The sequence below is a fragment of the Anolis carolinensis genome, chromosome 3, assembly GCF_035594765.1.
Source record: "Anolis carolinensis isolate JA03-04 chromosome 3, rAnoCar3.1.pri, whole genome shotgun sequence".
Lineage (NCBI taxonomy): Eukaryota > Metazoa > Chordata > Lepidosauria > Squamata > Dactyloidae > Anolis > Anolis carolinensis.
The window spans coordinates 60,896,371-60,916,765 of record NC_085843.1 but is presented as its reverse complement, the minus strand read 5'-3'; the positions used below and the strand labels follow the sequence as shown (position 1 = coordinate 60,916,765).

General features: G+C 36.0%; 1 protein-coding gene across 6 annotated transcripts in view; it reads right to left on the bottom strand.

The window, feature by feature from the left end:
* Nucleotides 1-20,395, bottom strand: part of gbe1 (1,4-alpha-glucan branching enzyme 1) — a 267,486-nt gene that overhangs the window by 194,098 nt on the left and 52,993 nt on the right. For all 6 annotated transcript variants that reach the window (XR_010004154.1, XM_062974985.1, XM_062974981.1 and 3 more), the window contains exons 2-3: nt 10,783-10,952; nt 4-119 (exon numbers count right to left, since the gene is read on the bottom strand). Coding sequence is in view for 5 of the 6 variants with exons in the window: in XM_062974985.1 (XP_062831055.1) it covers nt 4-119; nt 10,783-10,952 (286 nt within the window). In the remaining variant the exon portion in view is untranslated. The remainder of the gene's footprint in view (nt 1-3; nt 120-10,782; nt 10,953-20,395) is intronic.

The window sequence follows — 20,395 nt, the reverse complement described above, 5'->3', positions numbered from 1 at the left end:
CACCTTCAGTTTTGATCCATGAGACACAGGAGAAAATCCATCTGGTCCAGGTGGGATGAACAACTCCCATTTCCCAAAATCCATTTTCTTGTATGGATGGGAAAATGGATTCCAGTTATCTATAAGAATGAGAAAGAGAGAGGTAAGTCTATTAAATATGAGAAGTGCATTAAAATGCAAAATTCATAAAAGGGGGCATACAGGTTTTAGCATCATTCTTATTTCAGATAGAGAGATTTTGCTGTTCTAGGACTATAAGCATTTTAATATTATGTAAGTATTTTGAATGTTCTTAGTGTCATTCTAAGGTAGACCATGGGCTGTAACCCTGCATAAATATTAAGTACTGAAAAGAAGTATTATGAGTAAGCTTTATAGTTCTCTTAATAGCTTTCTAGAACACAAACTATCTGATTGTGCATGTTCTTCCTTACCTTCATTCACATCCTCATTTATTTAATCATTTCATTCACTTTTCCTTATATTTTGTTTACCACTCTGTCCTTGATTCTTTTCTAATAATTCCTTCCTTCTTCCTTTCAACTTTTTTATATAGGGTAATACTTTTTAAAACCCTTTCCCCTATTAAATGTACTGAGAAAGAATATTTCTACCAGTGACATGTACATCCCTCCTTTATCTTCTATCTATATATATAAAAGGATAAAAAAAATTCGGCCTAGGACAAAACAACAAAACTACACATCCCAGAAACACTAAACTTGGCAACACAACCCCTCATCGTTCATACAACGAAAAGAAAAGAAAAATAAAGTCCTAATTAGAGGGAGAGGAATAATTGTTTTTTATCCAATTGCTGCCAGTTTATTTTATTTTTATTTATTATTTACAGTATTTATATTCCACCCTTCTCACCCCGAAGGGAACTCAGGGCGGATCACATTACACATATAAGGCAAACATTCAATGCCTTAACATAGAACAAAGACAAAGACAAATGCAGCCTCCGAGCTGGCCTCGAACTCATGACCTCTTGGTCAGAGTGATTTGTTGCAGCTGGCTGCAGCTGGCTGCTCACCAGCCTGTGCCACAGCCCGGGCCACAGTTAGAAGGCTAAACTCTGCCCACTTGGTCTCCTAGCAACCTACTCAGCCCAGGGGACAGGCACAGTTAGGCCTCACTTAGGCCTCTTCCACACTGCCTATAAGATACAGACTATCTGATTTTAACTGGATTATATGGCAGTGTAGACTCAAGGCCCTTCCACACAGCTATATTACCCATTTATAATTTTCTCGGTGGTGGCTCCCCGGCTGTGGAACTCCCTCCCCAGTGACATTCGGCAGGCCCCATCCCTTCTGGGGTTCAGAAAAAAACTGAAGACCTGGCTATGTACGCAGGCATTTGAAGAATAAGCATGTGTTGGCTTCGACGCGGTCTGAATTACGGCTCTTGTATAACGTCTGGTGGATGAATGGCATAAGCACTTTGCATTGTTTTAAACTTTGTATATTGTATTTTATGACTATTTTATGACTGTTTTAACTGTTTTAATCATTTTAGTTTATTGTATATCAGTGTAACGGCATCAATTGCCACTTGTAAGCCGCCCTGAGTCCCCTCGGGTGAGAAGGGAGGGGTATAAATAATTGAAATAAATAAATAAATAAATAATCTTATATTATCTGCTTTGAACTGGATTATCTTGAGTCCACACTGCCAGATAATTCACTTCAGTGTGCATTTTATACAGCTGTGTAGAAAGGGACTTATTTATAAGATTATAAATATACAGTAGAGTCTCACTTATCCAACATAAACAGGCCAGCAGAACGCTGGATAAGTGAATATGTTGGATAACAAGAAGGGATTCAGGAAAAGCCAATTAAACATCAAATTAGGTAATGGTTATACAAATTAAGCACCAAACATCATGTTATACAACAAATTTGACAGAAAAAGTAGTTCAATGCTCAGTAATGCTATGTTGTAATTACTGGATTTACAAATTTAGCACCAAAATATCACAATGAATTTAAAACATTGACTACAAAAACATTGACTACTAAAAGGCAGACTGCGTTGGATAATCCAGAACAATGGATAAGCAAATGTTGGATAAGTGAGATTCTACTGTAATATGAAATGATTACTGTGGTAATCCAGTCCAACCCAATTCTGCCATGGAGGACACAATCCAAGCACGCCCAACAGATGGCCACCCAGCCTCTCAATAATAATAATAATAATAATAATAATAATAATAATAATAATAATAATAAGACGATCATACAATCATAAGGTTAGGAGGAGACACCCCTAAGGATCATCCAGTTCAACTTCCTTCTACCATGCAGGACGACACAAACCAAGCACTCCTGACAGATGGCCATCCAAGATCTGCACAGTAATAATACAAATCGAATAATAGAATCAGACAGTTAGGAGAGACCCCTAAAGGCCATCCAGTCCAACCCAACTCTGCCATTGGATGATACAATCCAAGCATTCCCAACAGATGGCCACCCAGCCTCTCAATAAGAATAAGAATAAGAATATCATACAATCCTAAAGTTAGCAGATAGTTCATCATCCAGTTCAACTTCCTTATATCATGCAGGAGGACACAATCCAACCACTCCTGACAGATGGCCATCCAATATCTGCACAATAATAATACACATCGAATCATAGCATCAGACAGTTAGGAGACACAATCCAAGCACTCCCAACAGATGGCCACCCAGCCTCTCAATACTAATACTACTATTAATAATAATAACAACAACATCATACAATCCTTAGGTTTGGAGTGACCCCTAAGGATCATCCAGATCAACTTCCTTCTACCATGCAGGAACATTGGATAACTGAATATGTTGGATAATAAGGGATTCAGGAAAGGCCTATTAAACATCACATTCCCTCACGAACCTATCTGCTGCCAAACTGCCATCCATGTCTATGGCACACATCCTCAGAGATTATGAGATCTGTTTGAAAACAGACAAGTGGGATGTTTATTTCTATCTCACCAATGATATCCAGGATGGGACAACTCTTATTTGTTTGAGGCGACTGTGAATGTTCCACTTGGCCACCTTGATTGCCATTGAATGCCCTTGCACCTTCAAGGCCTGCCTACTTCCTGCTTCAGAGGGGGAATCCTTTGTTGGGAGATGTTAGCTGGCCCTCAGTACATCATGTCTGGAATTCCCTGATTGCTCAGTGCTGTTCTTTAGTTAACTGTCCTGATTTCACAGATTTTTTTTAATAATGGGAGCCACATTTTGTTCATTCCAGGCAGGCAGGAACCATCCAGGCTTTGAAGCTACAAGGCTATTCAGTGCAAATTCCAACATTCACACTTCCCTAAATCAGACAACAGTTCTTTCTTCCACCCTGGTCATTCCACAGATATATAAAACCCCACTTCCTTCCTTACAACACATTTCACAACCTCTGAGGATGCCTGCCATACACGCAGGCGAAACATCAGGAGAGAATACATTTGGAACATGACCAGGCAGATCACAGAACTTAGAGCAACTCAATACAAAGAGAAAAAATAAAAATAAAATAAAAACAAAAAAACAAATAAAAAACAAAAGGAAATAATACAATGAAAAAGACATAAATAAAAATAATATAATCAAATAATAAAATATAATACATACAAATAATAAAATAAAATAATAAAAACACAAATAATAAAAGAATAAAAAATAACATAAATACAAATAATACAATAAAAAATAATAAAAACACTAAAAATACTTAAAAACACTAAAAAAATCAATACAATAAAATACTATAATAACAGAAAATAACTAAAAATAATACAAGAAAATAATAAAATATAATAAATAAAAAAGATAAATTACAATAAAATTAATTAAAAAAATACAAATAACGTCAAATAAAAATTCCACAACAATTTTTAACCAATACCATCACCACTTTGCCACAGCAATGCATGGCCGGGCACAGGTAGTATAAAATATATTATGGCCACCTATGCAGTGTTGCCATTCTGAAACATCCATTGTGATCTCTACACTGAAAAACTCAGCCCATCTTTGAGCACTGAACATAGATAAATAAGGCTTTTATTGTGAAATACTAAATTCCAAGGTACTGATATTTTGATAGTTACTAAGCAATAATGTGTGTAAATAAAATATTCAGTGTCATTTACCAGAAGCTTTTCAGGAAACTATAATGTCAATACCGCCTCTCACATCAGAGTTTCAGCTTACTAATTGCCTCATATACATGATTTACTAAGCTTTTAGATCGACTAATTGACAAATTGTAACATTTTGGATGTTCGCTTAACAGTTGGAGCATTTTCTTTGAGAAAGCAGGAGGACATTTAGGTCAACTGAAATGTGTGTGTGCGTGTGTTCAAGTTGCCTGTCAATTTATAGTGATCCCATGAATTTCACAGGGTTTTCTTAGGCAAAGAAAACTCAAAGGTGGTTTTCTAGTTCCTTCCTTTGAAATAGTTTGTTAGAGATTTCCCATTCAAATATTAACCAGGGATGCCCTTATATTTGCTTCCAAAATCAGACAGGATCTGGTTCCTTGACCTCAGTAAAAATCAAAGTAGAACTGATGTTTATTTCTTGTTGTGTTATGAACACATATAGGATTAATACTACTATTATTTTATTTTATTTATTTATACTGCAGTTTTTCTCTCCACAAGGAGACCAAACCAGTTTACACTAAAAGCGTTTCAATACAATTTAAATCTAAAAATGTGCAAACATTAAAATAGAATTAAATATAAATGGTATTAAAATAATCAGTTAAAATCCATAAAATACAATCAAAGTAATTATTTCCCCTTAGAAAAATGATAATAAAAAGAAAGATCAACTGAGCCTCTATTATACTTATTATTTTCTTCAAATAGTGAAAGAGATGATTTAACTTCACTTCTGCAGTATTTTGTTATTGGGGTCAGATTATGCAGAGGCCCAGATTCCTCCAGAGCTCCAGATGGCTGTAGTGTACCTTCATTTCTGGTGACCAGAAAGTGTATCGTTCTTGGTTCTTTTCAGAACCTAAGGATGATGAAGGGTTTTTGCTATTTGGGTGCAAGGTATCTTGAAACCACATTTAAAATGATTTTATATTGATTTTTTTACACAGAGGAAATGTAGAGGGGGGGGAGGGACAAAAGACACGGGCTTTGGCAAAATCTATTTGGGGTCTGTTCCCATGCAGCCTGAGGGCAACACAAATCCCACCTCTATGCTATTAACTCAGCAATTCCTCCTGCTGTGTCTGAGCAGTTTGATAACCATCAAAAGTTTTTTTTCTCATCCTGAAGAAGGTTGTAGACTCTGAAAGGTATTTTGAAGGGCAAAAGCAGAATGGCAGCATTAAAACAATTGCTTATACTTGGAAATGTCCTAAAATGTCTTTTTGATTACTCCCTGCAAGTAGAGGGAGTGGGCTATAAATAAAGATAATGATGATTATGATGATGATGATGATGATGATGATTATTATTATTATTATTATTATTTCAAATCCCTTTTCAAAACTTTTCTGGCCCAACCCGCATTTCCTCATCTTACTTTAACTAATCCTACACTTAAACTTTTTTTTTCTCCCACCAGCGTTATAGAACAGAGGCTATCATCCATCAATCATCTGAGTTGTTCCTACAGAATTCTGGGAAATGTAGTTCAGGGCATATCCTTTGGAATTCATACAACATAAAAATACAAACAGCATTCCCCCCACCCCCAATCTCTCACATATGCATGCACAACAACAGCAAAACAACCATGTGAAAAAAAAACTCAACAAAAAACATACTAGCAGACAAGGCTTTTACTCAGGAACACACAAACTCCACAATTCATCCAATTCACGGATACACATCCACAAAATTAGAACAAACACACATGTGCCCAATTAAATTGAACTTTGTTACTGTTGGTGTTTACTCCTAGATACTAGATTCATTTTTATTTCTCCTTTTGTGGTTTGTTCGTTTACTCTGTGTGGTTATTATTATTGCATTATTATTGTTTTGCAAATTGTTTTGGAACTTATTTTGAACATGGAAAATGGCATACAAATGAGCAAACCTCCAAGATCTTTTGCAACCTCTGCTCCCCATCTCAGATGTTCTTCACTCTCCTGCATAACTCCTATACCTCAAGCTTGTTTTTTCCAGTTATTACTAAACAAAGCTGGGCATTCAGGAAATCAACAGCACAGCTCCACAAGTTATTTCCTTTGTGGAATAAAGTCTCTCTTTAAATGGGACTACAATATATTCTGGGGAAAACAACAATGGATTCAAAAAGGCTGGAAGATTTGCTGATACCACGCTAGGACCTCCAATATACAGAAATGCAGCCTTCTTCAGCAAAGTCAATTGCCACCTTGTTATGCTATGTTACAGGGGAAACTCTTTTATGAATGCAAGATGGGACTACAAAACACATAGGTTCTTCCTTTTTTGATGGTGCGCCATACAACATTCTGAATCTGATGTGTTATCATCTGAAGGGTTTAAATCTAGATATGACACTGACCTACTTCAGACTTGAGACATCCAGGCATTAGCATGGAGTACTTCTAGAGCATCACCTAGAGCCATTTCTGAGCATTCATGCAGGCAGGACCACAGCCAGAAAAAAAATTCGGGGGGGGGGGGGGGAGGGTTGAAACCTTTTATTAGTGAATCATGAAGAGTAGTTCCATAACGCAAAATAATTTAGAAATCAGGTTACATCGATAAACTTCAGTGGGCACTCAAAACAGATGAAATTCAGTGGACACTCATGGGGATTTGGTTAACCAGTTAAAATTCATGAGTAAAAAAAATTCGGGGGGGGGGGGGGTTGAACCCCTAACACCCCCCCCCCTTGGCTACAGCTCTGTATGCAGGCCTTTTAAACAGTCATTAATGAACCCAAAAGAAATCAGCAAGATAAGCAGATAATGCAATGTTTCTAAATAAATTCTTGGTGAACACTATTGTACAAAGCCTTCTATTCAGAAAAGTACTACGAGTACCAGTCTGTCCAGACCGCCTTGTTCCTTTCAAGATTTCATAGACTTATGATTTATGACATCTAAATATTTAGACATATATCATATATGTATCTCAATTCTAGACCTTAGAAGCAATCAGGATTTAAGAATTACTGTAAAGCAGCTTGAAAATGTAAAACATATTCTCTAATATAATTGATTTATTGAAGCTCTTAATGCCTGCTAGGCATTGCACAAAATTTATACAGGCTAAATTGTAAGTATTTTAGGTATTTCAACCTAATTGAAATGTAAAAGGTGAAAATAATTTAATATTAAAACATATCAATCTGTTCCTAGGTCTATAAAGAGTTTGCAGTTCAATTCCTCATAGGAATACTCCTAATACCCATCTGCATTTAATGACAAATTTCCATTCCTTAGGCCTTTTGATTCCATTAACTGCCCCCTTGGGAATGAATTTTCTACTTTGACTGATGATGAATAAGATGTGTTGGGCAACTGACACACTTTTCATTTAGAAGGCTAAAAGAAGATTCACTCTAGACACCATACTGATTAATTTTATTTGAATCGGGAAAGAGCTGTTTTCAATTTATAAAGAAATGTATTCAGTATTTTAACAACATTTGAGATTTTCACAGCACAACCATGCAGTCCTTTTTGATACAGCTTGTAAAGGTACAGAATCTGTTTTCTTTGCCACTGGTTACCCAGAGGAAGAATGAGGAAAACCAACATACATAATAAAAATGCAAATCGATGTAATGCGACAAGCTGGAAAAAAATGCCATCTCAGTGAAAAGCTAATATTATTAAGCTAAAAGGGTAGGTTATCTTCAAATGATCATGCCCAAAGGAAGTGCTAGGGTATCTTTCTTGTATGGATGGAGAGAAACAGCCTTCCATTCAGAGGAGTCTGTGATCCAAAATGACCCCATCATATGGACCAAGGTTTGCTTTTGGGATTTAGGCCCTTAAAATGGTAAATTCTGTGGTCTAAATCAGACTATGTCAAAGTAAAGTATATCTTAAATGAAAAATCTATGTCAAACTCTTACAGAAATGTATAAGTTTGTCAATAAAATAAATACAATCAATTTATGTTATCAGTGTTTTAACTTCACTTATTACGTATGATTTACACATGAAGCCTGTCTGATCAAAAAGCCCTGTAGACATTTGCTTCCTTCTGCAAGCCTGTCTGCATTTCCTGACTTCCACATTCCCTCCATCCAACAGGTTTATTAAATCTGAACATCTTTAATCACTTATTTACTCCTCTTCAATTTGACTTTTGGCCTTTTCGCTCTAGAAACAGTAAGACATTTTTCATGAATTTGTGTTCTCTTAGTGATGAATCAAGACGTTATTGTTACAGATGCTGATGTTTCTTTTGATTCTCTTCCATGCATTTCTCTTCCTACTCCCTATGGAGAGTTTTCAATTAGCTTTGTTTGTATGATTAGTTGTTCTTGTGGCATTTGCCAGTGGCTCTTTCTTTTATTTTATTCAGTCTATAGAGGCTTCTCACATCCATTGTTCTTGATCTATCTCATTTTCACAAACTGGAAATTTATTCACTCTTTTAGCTTTCAGTAAATTTGAATCTGTATGACAAAATCTCTCAAGATTGCATTTCTCCTGAATGTTTTTATTCTGCTCATTATTACTGTGTTTGTGTCCTTCAGGTATGTCTGGCCTAGTACCTTGGTACTACCGAAAATTCAGAAGGGATGCGACTGCTGATTATTTATGAGGTGGAAACTATCATTTTCTACTTTTCTTATTCCATGTTAAACATTATGTTATACTTTCCTGAACGCATGTTGTATTTTAGCACTATCATTGACTTCTCTCTTCCCACTGGATTGATTCTCTTGTCAAATCTTGTCAGTTTTATTTTAAGAAACAATGTTCAAATTTGTGCTTTTCTTTTTTCTACTTCTGCTTGTTTGACCTTTAATATTTCTCATCTTGATTGCTACAATGCTATATATTCCAGTCTGTATAATAAAGTTCTGCTACTTACATCTATCCATTTGTTCACCTTTGCAATCGTGTTGTTCTTTCTTAATGTGATCTCATTCCATTTACAATTCCATAGTTTTACTGTGTTAATAAATCTGAACTCTTTTCTTGAAGCTCTGATGTATTAATACTTCACCTTCTACAATTTTAGAGCATTCCCAGGAAAATGGGGGTTTCAAAGCAGTTATGGATTTCTTCGCCTTACAGTTAACTAACAATGAACGAAATTCTGGAGTTCTGGTACAGAAGACTAGATACATAAATAGGAAGGAAACCTAACCACAGAGATTAAGCTTGAATTGTTAGTGGGTGTTTCTCCATTCACCCTTACATATATCCAGAAATATGTTCTATTTGTTTCAGTGTTATTTACTACCGAATAAAATAGGACTAACCGAGCGCGCGCACACACACACACACACACACACACAAAGGTAAATTTACTGTTTATTGTTTGGCAAGTTTTATTTTATCAACCAGGGTTCCTAAAGATGGACCCTCTTTTCCAATCCTTGTGGAAAGAAAACCCTTTAAAAGTGTGTCTATAGACTTTCCAGGACATATGAAGTGCATCCATGTACTTCAAAGTGTTACATCACCTGTAAAACAGTCATTTTGAAAGCACAAAATCTGGCAAACCTAATATATTGAACACAAGATCACCTAGTGCTCCTCCATTCCAATGTGAGAGAATGGAGACATAGAAACTGCCATCCAGAATATGTGTGGAAAACAATCACATTTCAGGAATCACCATCCTACAGCCCTGACCTAGACGCTTGAGCAACCAGTGGCCAAAACTGGTAATGAGTTTGTCTGTCCCTGTTTTTAATCCATTTGTCATTTCTTTCAAACATATTTAAATAAAATAAAATAAAATTTCTGTATGAACAGATTCAAGCCTTTTAACACTGCATAGTGTCAATCTAGAGTAAAACACATCATATAAAGAATATTAGTGCTCAGTTTTTATTTAAATGGAGCAAGGAAGACCAAGGCGCCCCCGGTGGTGCAGTGGGTTAAACCACTGAGCCTCTGAACTTGCTGACCAAAAGGTCAGTGATTCGAATCTAGGGAGTGGGGTGAGCTCTCACGGTTAGCTCCAGCTTCTGTCAACCTAGCAGTTTGAAAACATGCAAATGTGAGTAGGGAAGGTAATAGCGCTCCATGCAGTCATGCCGGCTATATGACCTTGGAAGTGTCTATGGACAACACCAGCTCTTTGACTTAGAAATGGAGATGAGCACCAACTCCCAGAGTCAGACATGACTAGACTTAATGACAGGGGAAAACCTTTACTTTGACCTAAGAAAGACCAAGTTGAAGCATTTTGCTTATTAATTGAACCTATTAAATTCTTTTTCTTAATTATTCAAATATATTTTCCTCTTTTGTTTGATGTGATTTTTTTGTTAGTATACACTGTAAAACTATGATTGGTACTTATGTATGCTTAATAATCTCACCTAGGGCTACCCCTTGTAACATCCAGCCAGACATTACAAGGAGTCAGTTGGAGCTCTGGTTTTGGCACTGCAATCTCAGGGCTTGGAATAGCCTTGACCTGGCAACCCTAATGTCAATAAAAATTGCATTCTCTTATGTTTTTAAAGGTTTTTTTGGCCACAATTAAAAATTGCAAATTAAGTTCTCAATTTTAGAATTCTTATTTTGAAATAAACTATATTAAGCACAAACAAGAAATCAGAGCTAACATTTTAGATTTTGATTGTAAAACAAATGAATATGACTGAAAAGACTTACTGAAGTCTCCAGTGAGAAACACTGCTTCAGCCCCAGGAGCCCATTCTTTGCAGTATATTCCGCCATCCACAAATCTGTTGACTCCAAATGTTAGGTAACTCTTTGTGAATTTATCGAGGCCACCTTCAGATTCTTCAACACTCTTCAAGATGTGATGAAATATGCCATACCTACAAGAAATATTTTAAAGAAAATGTAATAAAAATGCATATACAAAACTAATGATATGCATTGTACAATACTTACCAGCTTGGATTGAGCATTGGGCTAGGACTCTGGAGACCAGAAACTGAATCTCCATTCAACCATGGAGATCTACTGGGTGACGTTAGGCAAGTCACACTCTCTCAGTTTCAACAGAAGGCACTGACAAACTTGCTCTTAAACAGTCTTGTGAAGAAAGCCCCATGGTAAATTCATCTTAGGGCTGCCATAAGTCGGAAATGACGTGAAGGCACACAACAATGATCAAGCTGATTAGAATCATAGAGTTGGATGAGACCTCGTGGGCCATCCAGTCCAATACCCAGCCAAGAAGCAGGAAAATCACATTTAAAGCATGTTTGTTCCCTAAAAGTATTAATAAAGGTTTACCAAAACATTTTGACATAGCATTAGAAAAAAGTTTGGTTCACTTCTTTCTAGCAGTTTTTATTAATATGCTCTACTATAACCAGAGCGTTGTCTTACAAAATGGATTTTCTTCATTTTATCTGCTATAGGACACTTCACTGAATCCTGCTATTAAAACAACTAATAGATGAGAATTATGCTAAAGCTGACAGCCATCATAACATCCTCCACTTTCCTTGGAGAACAGTTTTTCTTCATAAAACAAAAGCTAGAGCATGGCACCTCTATTGTAAGATACTCAGTTTTATCTAGTTTAAAAGGGTCATTTGTTCAAAGGAAACATCAATCATAGTGACAACTAAGATATTGCACCTTGGGGGGAAATGCCACTGCTGGGAAACAGTCTTGGATTTATTTAAAGCTTTGGTATAGAAAGTCACTGTAGAGGTATTATATTAAGAGGCTCCTTAAGTCTTATTTGCTGGCTATTTTTGTTGATTATATTACCTTTTACTTGCAAGGTTACAGCTTCTCAACAGCTTTTGTTGAAGAGAAGGATGTTTACCTCACACTTAATAAACATCCCAAAGAAGCAATGCCCAAGGACAGTGGATATGTTCATCTAATCCTCTTCTTCTAAACATAGAAAGCCCAGCATTACTTCTGGGAAATTTGCTCATGGGTTTTCACATCAAAACTGTGTAATATTTTTGTAACCTCTAGACTTAGTATTCTTATTATGCAGAACACAGTACAATCCTCTCTTGTTCACAAAACCACTAAATATAAAGTTGCCTTCTCAACAAACATGTGTGACAGGTGATGGAATTTTAAAGCTTGTTGCAATTCAATATGAATGCATAAAATATAAGGCAAATAAAAAAGGGGGGGGTGATTTAACACATCTTGGGCAGGAATGTCAAAACACAGCTATTCAGTTTTATTCGAAAAGAAAAAAGCCTGGTATTTAGGAAACCATCACCCAATTGCTTCTTCAACGCTGCCAAAAAAAAGAGAAGAAGATTGAACAAGAGTGGGCAAAGGGAATATACATCCCTTTTCTTGCAATATCTTCATTGTGTATCAATGCTGTTTGGGACATTTTGGAAGCTGGCATCTAAAATTACAACTTTTTTCAAATTCTAGTCATGAACTCTTGAAGCCTTACATGTCTTGAGAATAGGCGATCAGAAATATTCAATTATCCCACATGAGCCCTCTGCAGTATTCAAATGTTCGGGACAGGTCATTCTTTTGCATCACTATTAGAAGTAAATGTGGTGGGAACCAAAAATAATTCATTTCCAATGGCTGTGAAACTCCTTCACTGAAACTGCATTTCTGTTGTCCCTCTAGCTTATGTGCTACTGAATTACACTTAAACTGGTAGGTTGTCTCCTTTCCTGATTATTGATTTAAGCAGCTCACAGGAAAGGAACTGCTCTGCAATATACAAAACCCTAAAGTAGAATCAGCCCATCTATGAGTGATTTTGTGTTAGGTTAACTGCAAATCTTCAATATGTAACCACAGAGGTGGGCCCTTTCTAACCACACTCAACTCCTCAGACACCTGGCTCTGGGCCAGGTGGCAGCCTGGGTATCCATGGCTAACTGAGATTTATTATCAATTTGAATTTACTGGAAGTATTTTAGTGTACCCTGTTTCCCCTAAAATAAGACATCCTCAGAAAATAAGACCTAGTAGAAGTTTTGCTGAATTGCTAAATACAAGGCCTCCCCTGAAAGTAAGACCTAGCAAAGGTTTTGTTTGGAAGCATGCCCGCCAAACAGAACACCAGAGCATGCAGGATCAGTAAATGTACATACCACAAAGTGTTGAACATGGAAATAATGGTAGTAACAAGAAATTCTTGATAGGATTCACAGTTTGTCTGGTTATGCTGGTTTGTGATGACAACTACTGTACAGTATATAATAAATGTTCATTTTTTTTTTGTTCAACAATAAATGTGAATTCTTCTTCATGGAAAAATAAGACATCCCCTGAAAATAAGACCTAGAGCATTTTTGGGAGCAAAAATTAATATAAGACACTGTCTTATTTTCGGGGAAACACGGTAATATATGTTTTACTTAACATTTTTTAAAAATACATAATTTGGTTATATTATTATTAGTATCATCTTATCATCATTAGCATCCTTGTGCATTAACTGTAGTGAACAGAGGGGATATAAGTTAAATAAAAATGTGCTTTCATTGCATCCCCACAACAGCCAAAGATACACATCACCGACATACAAGATACACAATGCCTGTATACTAGTTAAAGCTGCTGAAAGGAGGAAATGCTAGATCCCAACCAAATTCTAGAATCCAAAGAATCTGGAACACAAACAAAATACACTATGTGTATGTTTCTTTGTGTGTCTATTCTTACATCGCAAATCATATTTTTCAGGACCATGAAACACTGTTTTGTGACAGGACTCCTTCTCTGACCAAAATGAACCCCACAAACACAGTCTTTAACACTTGTTTGAGTTCCATCCTAACTAGCACATCAACATACAAACATATCCCAAATAGCAGCCAGAAACTTGCAGAATGAGAGGAATATCGGAAAAGATTAAACCACAATAATGAAGTATTTCCTTGACATTTCCAGTCAGCAGCTGTTCACTCTGGTAAAGATGTAAACACTAATAAGTAATTAGAATCTACTAAGTGAGCAGAATATTAATACCATCTTCAAATTAAAAAAAACTGATAGTCTTTAAAAAGTCACCAAATATTTGCTAAAAACCACATGTAACCAAAACTACAGCCATTTACATATACATTTCTAATGATGACAATTAAAATTTCAGTTAATTTCACTTTTAAAAAGATGAAATGGCTATTAGAATTAGACAGGCAATAGCAGCTAACACAGAGATTCACAGAATGTCATTTCATTATAAATTAAATACACTCCAGTTTTAATTTAGACCAGCGTTGTGTTTCTCAAGTGAAACCAATTTAAAGGTGGGCAGGGAGCCAGATCCATGGGGAATCATTGGAGACGAGGGAGATATCTTCTAACAGTGTTGATGTAGCCACCAAGTAGTGATAATACTCAACTCAACATCAGTTTGAAAGAGATGTAAACCATAAATCATCAGAGCCCACCTTTCCAAATGATATGGATCAAATGCTTTTCTAAATAAACAGAGAAAATCTCTTCAGAAACATCAGAACTCTTTCTTCATTCCCACATTCATACCCTTCTAAATAGTCAAAAGAAAACCTTTCCTTCCAGCAACACCAAGTCTGCAGTTTCTTTCCCCCACTATGCATATTGGCCATTCTACATATCTTTCATAGTATACTCAGCCCTTCACATTCATTGGGAATAGGAGCACAGGACAGTTGCAAAAGTAGAAAAAGCAGCATTTTTGCACTTGATTGAACATGTATTTCTAAGGTTCTCCAACACAACTCTATAGTCTACTACTGTTGGACATCTATCATAATAGCAAACTGGAGGACATACAAATGCTGAGAGAAGTGTTCTCCTTCGGAAGCCCTAGGTCAGGCCTAAACAACCTGTGGCCCTCCAGCTGTTTTGGACTCCAACTCCCAGAATCCTTAGCCAGCTTGTCGAATAGTCAGGAATTCTGGGAGCTGGAGGCCAAAACAGTTGGTGGGGGGAGCAGGTTGTTCAGACCTGCTCTAGGTCCTCCAGCATAACTCTATCACAGAAGTTTACTACAGTCATTCTGGAGGACCTGGAGGCTCCTAGTGGTAATATAGTAATCAAATGCGCAAATAATCAAATTCACAAAAGTGAAATTCACAAGTGTGGACGGCCGACTGTAGTACAAAACAATAACAATTTATGTAAATAAAAATAAGAATGCAGTTCTAACATAGTCTAACCAAGCAACGTATTTGCAAACACATTTTATAAATCAATGAGGATAGACAAAATAAACATAAAGCACACAGTGTGATTTTTCTGCCATGCAGCTGACTGCAGAAGCATCACTTGTGCTTCCTAGCATGAGCAGTAATAGGCTCTTCTATTTCTAGAGCTGCCTCTCTCACTGTCTCCAGCAACCTAACTATGTCTCCAATTTATCAACTCTGGACTGATCTGTTAAGAAGAATTTGACTATATAATCCATTAAAAATATGGATCACTCTTAAAGAAATTGATATGCCACAAGATTTGATTGTCTCGATGTACATAACCTGTACACAAGACAAGAGAGTGTCATTGATAGTTTTCAACTTGCAAGGGGGCCAGGCAAAGCCAATAAAGAAGAAAGCAAAAATTATGACCACAAATAATTTACATAACTCTAAAAAATACTAGGGCATGGAAGGGCAACTGTGAAAAAACCGGACAAAATCCTGAAGGTATATTATTGAATACTAAAGTTCTGGCTGTCCATCATCTGTCCTTCCAATTGCTGTGAATGACAGTGAAAACTGGACAGTGAACAAAGCTGATAAGAAGAAAGTCAACTCATTGAAAATGTGGTGCTGAAGAAGAGTTATACCAATACCTTGGGCTACTAAAAACACAAACAAATCGGTTCTGGAGCAAATAAAGTCTGAACTCTCTCTAGAGACTAAGATGACCAAATGGAGACTACAATACTTGGGACCTATCATGAGAATACATGATTCACTAGAAAAGACAATGCTTTGGTAAGGCAGAAGGCAGCAGAAAAACACAACAACTGCATTGCGGATGGATAAACTCAGTCATGGAAACCACATCCCTGAGTCTGCAAAGCCTAAGCAGGCTTCTTGGTAGCATTACTTGGAGGTCTCTCATTCAAGCTGACTTGACAGCAATTAACAACAAAATGATGTAGATGAAGTACTAGAAGGACAGGAGTAACTTGCATTAATGTATGTTCTGCACACCATATTCAATATAACAGTCAAAACTCACATGGGTTCCAAATAACAATATCACTGAGGGAAGAAATCTGAACAAATAAGAAACATCAGCAGTCTAAATAAACAGGAATGATAGATAAATGTTCCCTATTGCTCCACACGATCTTAATTAGAAGAGCAAGAAGAAAATGCCTGAAGTTCACTGTAAGTTTGTTGAATCCTCATTGGTAGAGAGCTCTCTGGTTAGAGAGGAGTTTGTGGAAAGAGTTTGATATCTAATTCCATTAATTCTTGTTTGATAGGTTGAAATATTTTCAAAGACTAGAAAAGGATTGGTACTCATCCCTATTCTTTCCCTGGTGAGACTGATTGGCTTGTGCTATTCTATTATGGTTGAATAAAGGGAAAAGATTGTGTTGAACTGGGGAAACACGTCAACTAGAAATTCAGCCACAGAGACAAGCAGTTAAAATAGGGAATTATTTTGATTTCAGGTGTAGACTTCCCAAAGGTTGTTGAAGCTAGAAATGGGATGCTGTATGAAGCAGCTGCTTAGTCTGGTACATGTTAGTATCAGAACTGAGTTCTGAAAAGTGTTGTACAATTATTTATCTGTACTGAATATAGGAGAAAACCAACATGGTATAGTGGTTTGAAGTAGGATTCTGGGGAATAGGGTACAAATCCCTGCTCAACCATGGAAATCCACTGGATGACTTTGAACAAGTTACTTACTTTCAAACTCAGAAAAAGGCATATGAAAGTCTCTTCTGAACAAGTCTTAGTACAACCTCCCCCCCCCCCCCCCCGCCGCCGCCCAATGATAGTTGCCTTAAGGTTCCCATAAATTAGGAACAACTTGAAGACTAATTATAATTACAATTAGACAAAACATGAGATTTGGACCCATAGGACTAGAGTTAAAATAAATACAATTGATCTCCTGACAGAAACTCAGGCAGATTAAGTCCGATTTTTTTTAAACAAGCATTTATTCTTAAAATGACACTTTCCAGATTTTGTTTCTTAAATATCACTGTGTTGTATAAAACATTCATATATCAATTTTGTAAAAAATATTAAATTATTGGAAAGTCATTACTTTCTCAGGAACTTTTTAAAAATCTAATCATGTGTGCAAGATCTGAAAGGATCACTACTTCAATCAATATTCTGTTCATTTTACAGATTCTCAAGGGACAACTGATGAATTGTTTCCTGCCATTTACCTCCTACACACACTGCCATCACAGACACATTAATCCGAGCCAGACATTTACATGAACTAGTTGCACAAACCAAAATCCTCTTTTCTGTTTGCGACTTCAAGTAAATGCTGACCTGGAAGAGTCTTTGGTTTTATTTTCTTACTTTAAATTAATGCTAAGGGGGGCAAGGGAGGAGACACCCTTATCTGAGAAGAAAGCTGTAGAAATACAGAGAGATAGATTTCTTTCTAGAAATCAGTAGACTAAGACTTTGTTAGCTCATGTTTCATATTACACAAGAGAAAATAAACTGAAAGGTCAGTTGAACAGTTACAGCATTGCCCTTTTCCAAGGTAATCAGCAGAGCATGTAGCAAAGACGTGAACACAAGCGTGACTGGAAAGACAGTGGCTGATAAAGAGGCACACTGCCAAAACTACATGGGACAAAATACTATATTCCCAATGCCAGCTGAAGAGTGTGGCGTACTACAGGTCTTAGTTGAGTAATTCTGATTTATTACTTTAATTTGAAATTGTGTTCTTGTTAAACATTCAGGTTTTAACACTGCCAAAAGATATCAGAATCTTTAACGCTGACCATTAATCATATCCATAGGTGAACTACAAGAGAAGCAGTATAGTTTATTAATTTGTTTGCAACGATAAAAACAAGACATTCATTACAATTAATTCAGTGGCTGATGAATATGAATAGTAAAATAAACATAGACTCCTTCTGTAATTTAATGGCTTTTTAAGTTAAAGGCTGCGTCATAAGCCCCATGCCATATTAAAATAAGCTACTTAGTTATCTCTCTGTATTGCTAGAATCTTCCACTCAGGCTGAATTAATCACATTAAAGAGGATTCCTTTTAAAAAAAGAGACAAAGAGACAGAGGAAACAGAAGTTGGAGACATTCTTGTTAAGTGTTTTGTTTACTAGAAGTTATTTGGAACCATTAGTAATGGCATGTCAATTCCCATTTGATACTATTTTGAGCTATTTTATAGATCAAGGTCAAGTGTGGAAAAATACAGACTCAATGAGTCCCACAGCAGCTGCGCTGACAGCTATGAAGTTCGAATCAAAACTCAAAATGAAAACATTGAGCTTTTAGACCATCCGTATTTTTCTGTTATAATACAAAATTTTACATGCTGAAGTACTATCAAGGACATTATGAAGTCAGAAAATGGAAAGGTTTCTTTGCTGATAAATGGACCTATTCTGCTAACTGCAATTCATGTATTGGGCACACTTTCCAAGGAGGGTTGCTTTACGTTCCTAGTTATAATGGAAGTCCTTTGTGGGCTGGAAAGCTTGTCTGCTACATTTACTATATAAAATGTATACACCATTTAACAACAAATGTGTTGATCATTTGAAAGTCAAGTACATATATATTAATATTGAAAATTTCCCTTACATTACAATTTTATGTATGGCGTTCATATTGTCATCCCTGCACAGAAATGCACTCATTGAATTGTCAAAGTACAGAGGGGCAAAAATCACTTAAGGTTTCTCTTGTAACTTCACGACACTGCTCTACTACTGGAATATTTAATTCTGTTAAGGTTATGTACATGCGGGGGGGGGGGGGGGTGTGCAAAAAAAACCCAAAGGTTTTACAAGTTAAGGGTGTATACATTGTTTTTGTGATATCCTGGGGATTAAACTACATGCCAAAATGGACCATACCCACACATCTTTTGGAAAGGCATGACCTTTTTAGAGATTGTAACCTTTTGGAAAACCAAAATTTCCAAAATTCATTTGAGTAAAATCTTCTCTTCAGTGGTATATATCCACATGTACAGTACTTATGCAAGGCAATTTGGTTTTCAGCTGTTAAGACTGATAACCTGGTTGTCTCTAATATGTTAGGAAAGGAAAAACCTAGAAGAATTAAGAAAACACATGGAGGGGAAGTTAAAGGATTATAATAATCTGCGATTATCATGGTTTGGCAGAATAGCCCTAGTAAAAATGAAAGTCTTACCCAAAATAAATTTCTTGTTCAGAATGATACCATTAATTATTTCAGAAAAGGAAATAAATAAATGGCAACAAATGATAAACAAATATTGCAATAATGGTAAAAAGAACAGATTAAACAAACAAATTTGGTACAACCCCCAAAAAGAAGGTGGATTGGGCCTTCCGAATATAAAAAATATTATGAGGCAAACCAATTATGATATGTAGTAGAGAAGATGATGGGTGGAGAAGGTTTGGAATGGATGGAATCAGGGAATAAGGCAGTTGAGTGGAGAAAGGATAACATATTATTTAAGGAAATCTCAAAGAAAGAGATAAAACAAATTGGAAATATATCATTAAGAAATATAATGGAAATATGGAGTAAATATAAAGGACAATTAATGAATAAGAATTCAGTTTTAATGCCAATAATAATGGAAAAAGATTTCCCAAAGGAACCAAAAGGAACACTAGATAAAGAATTAGAAAAAAGAGAACTAAAAAGGGTAGGAAATTGGATAGAACAAAAAATGGAAAAGGTAAAAATGAGAGAACAATTGAGAGGAATAAATATTTCTTGGATTCATTGGATTCAGTTAGAAAAATGGAATGAAAACTGGTGGGCCCGAAATAAAACTGGAAAACAAATAACGCAATTTGAGGAATTAATAATAAAAGCATTAAAAAGAGAAAACAGTGAGCCATTAAAAGGAACAACAAGTAAAATATATAAAATACTAATTAAAGGCATAGAAAAAAAGAAAAGATTAACATTAAGAGAATCATGGGAGGAGGAATTAGGAACAAAGATAACGGAAAAAGAATGGGAGATATGGAAAACAAGACAATTAAAAAACATGTCAATTAGAATAAAAGAAAATTATTATAAACTAATTTGGAAGTGGTATTTAACACCAAGAAGGTTAAATATTATGAATAAGAATAATAATGAAAAATGCTGGCGAGGGTGCCAGGAAATTGGAACC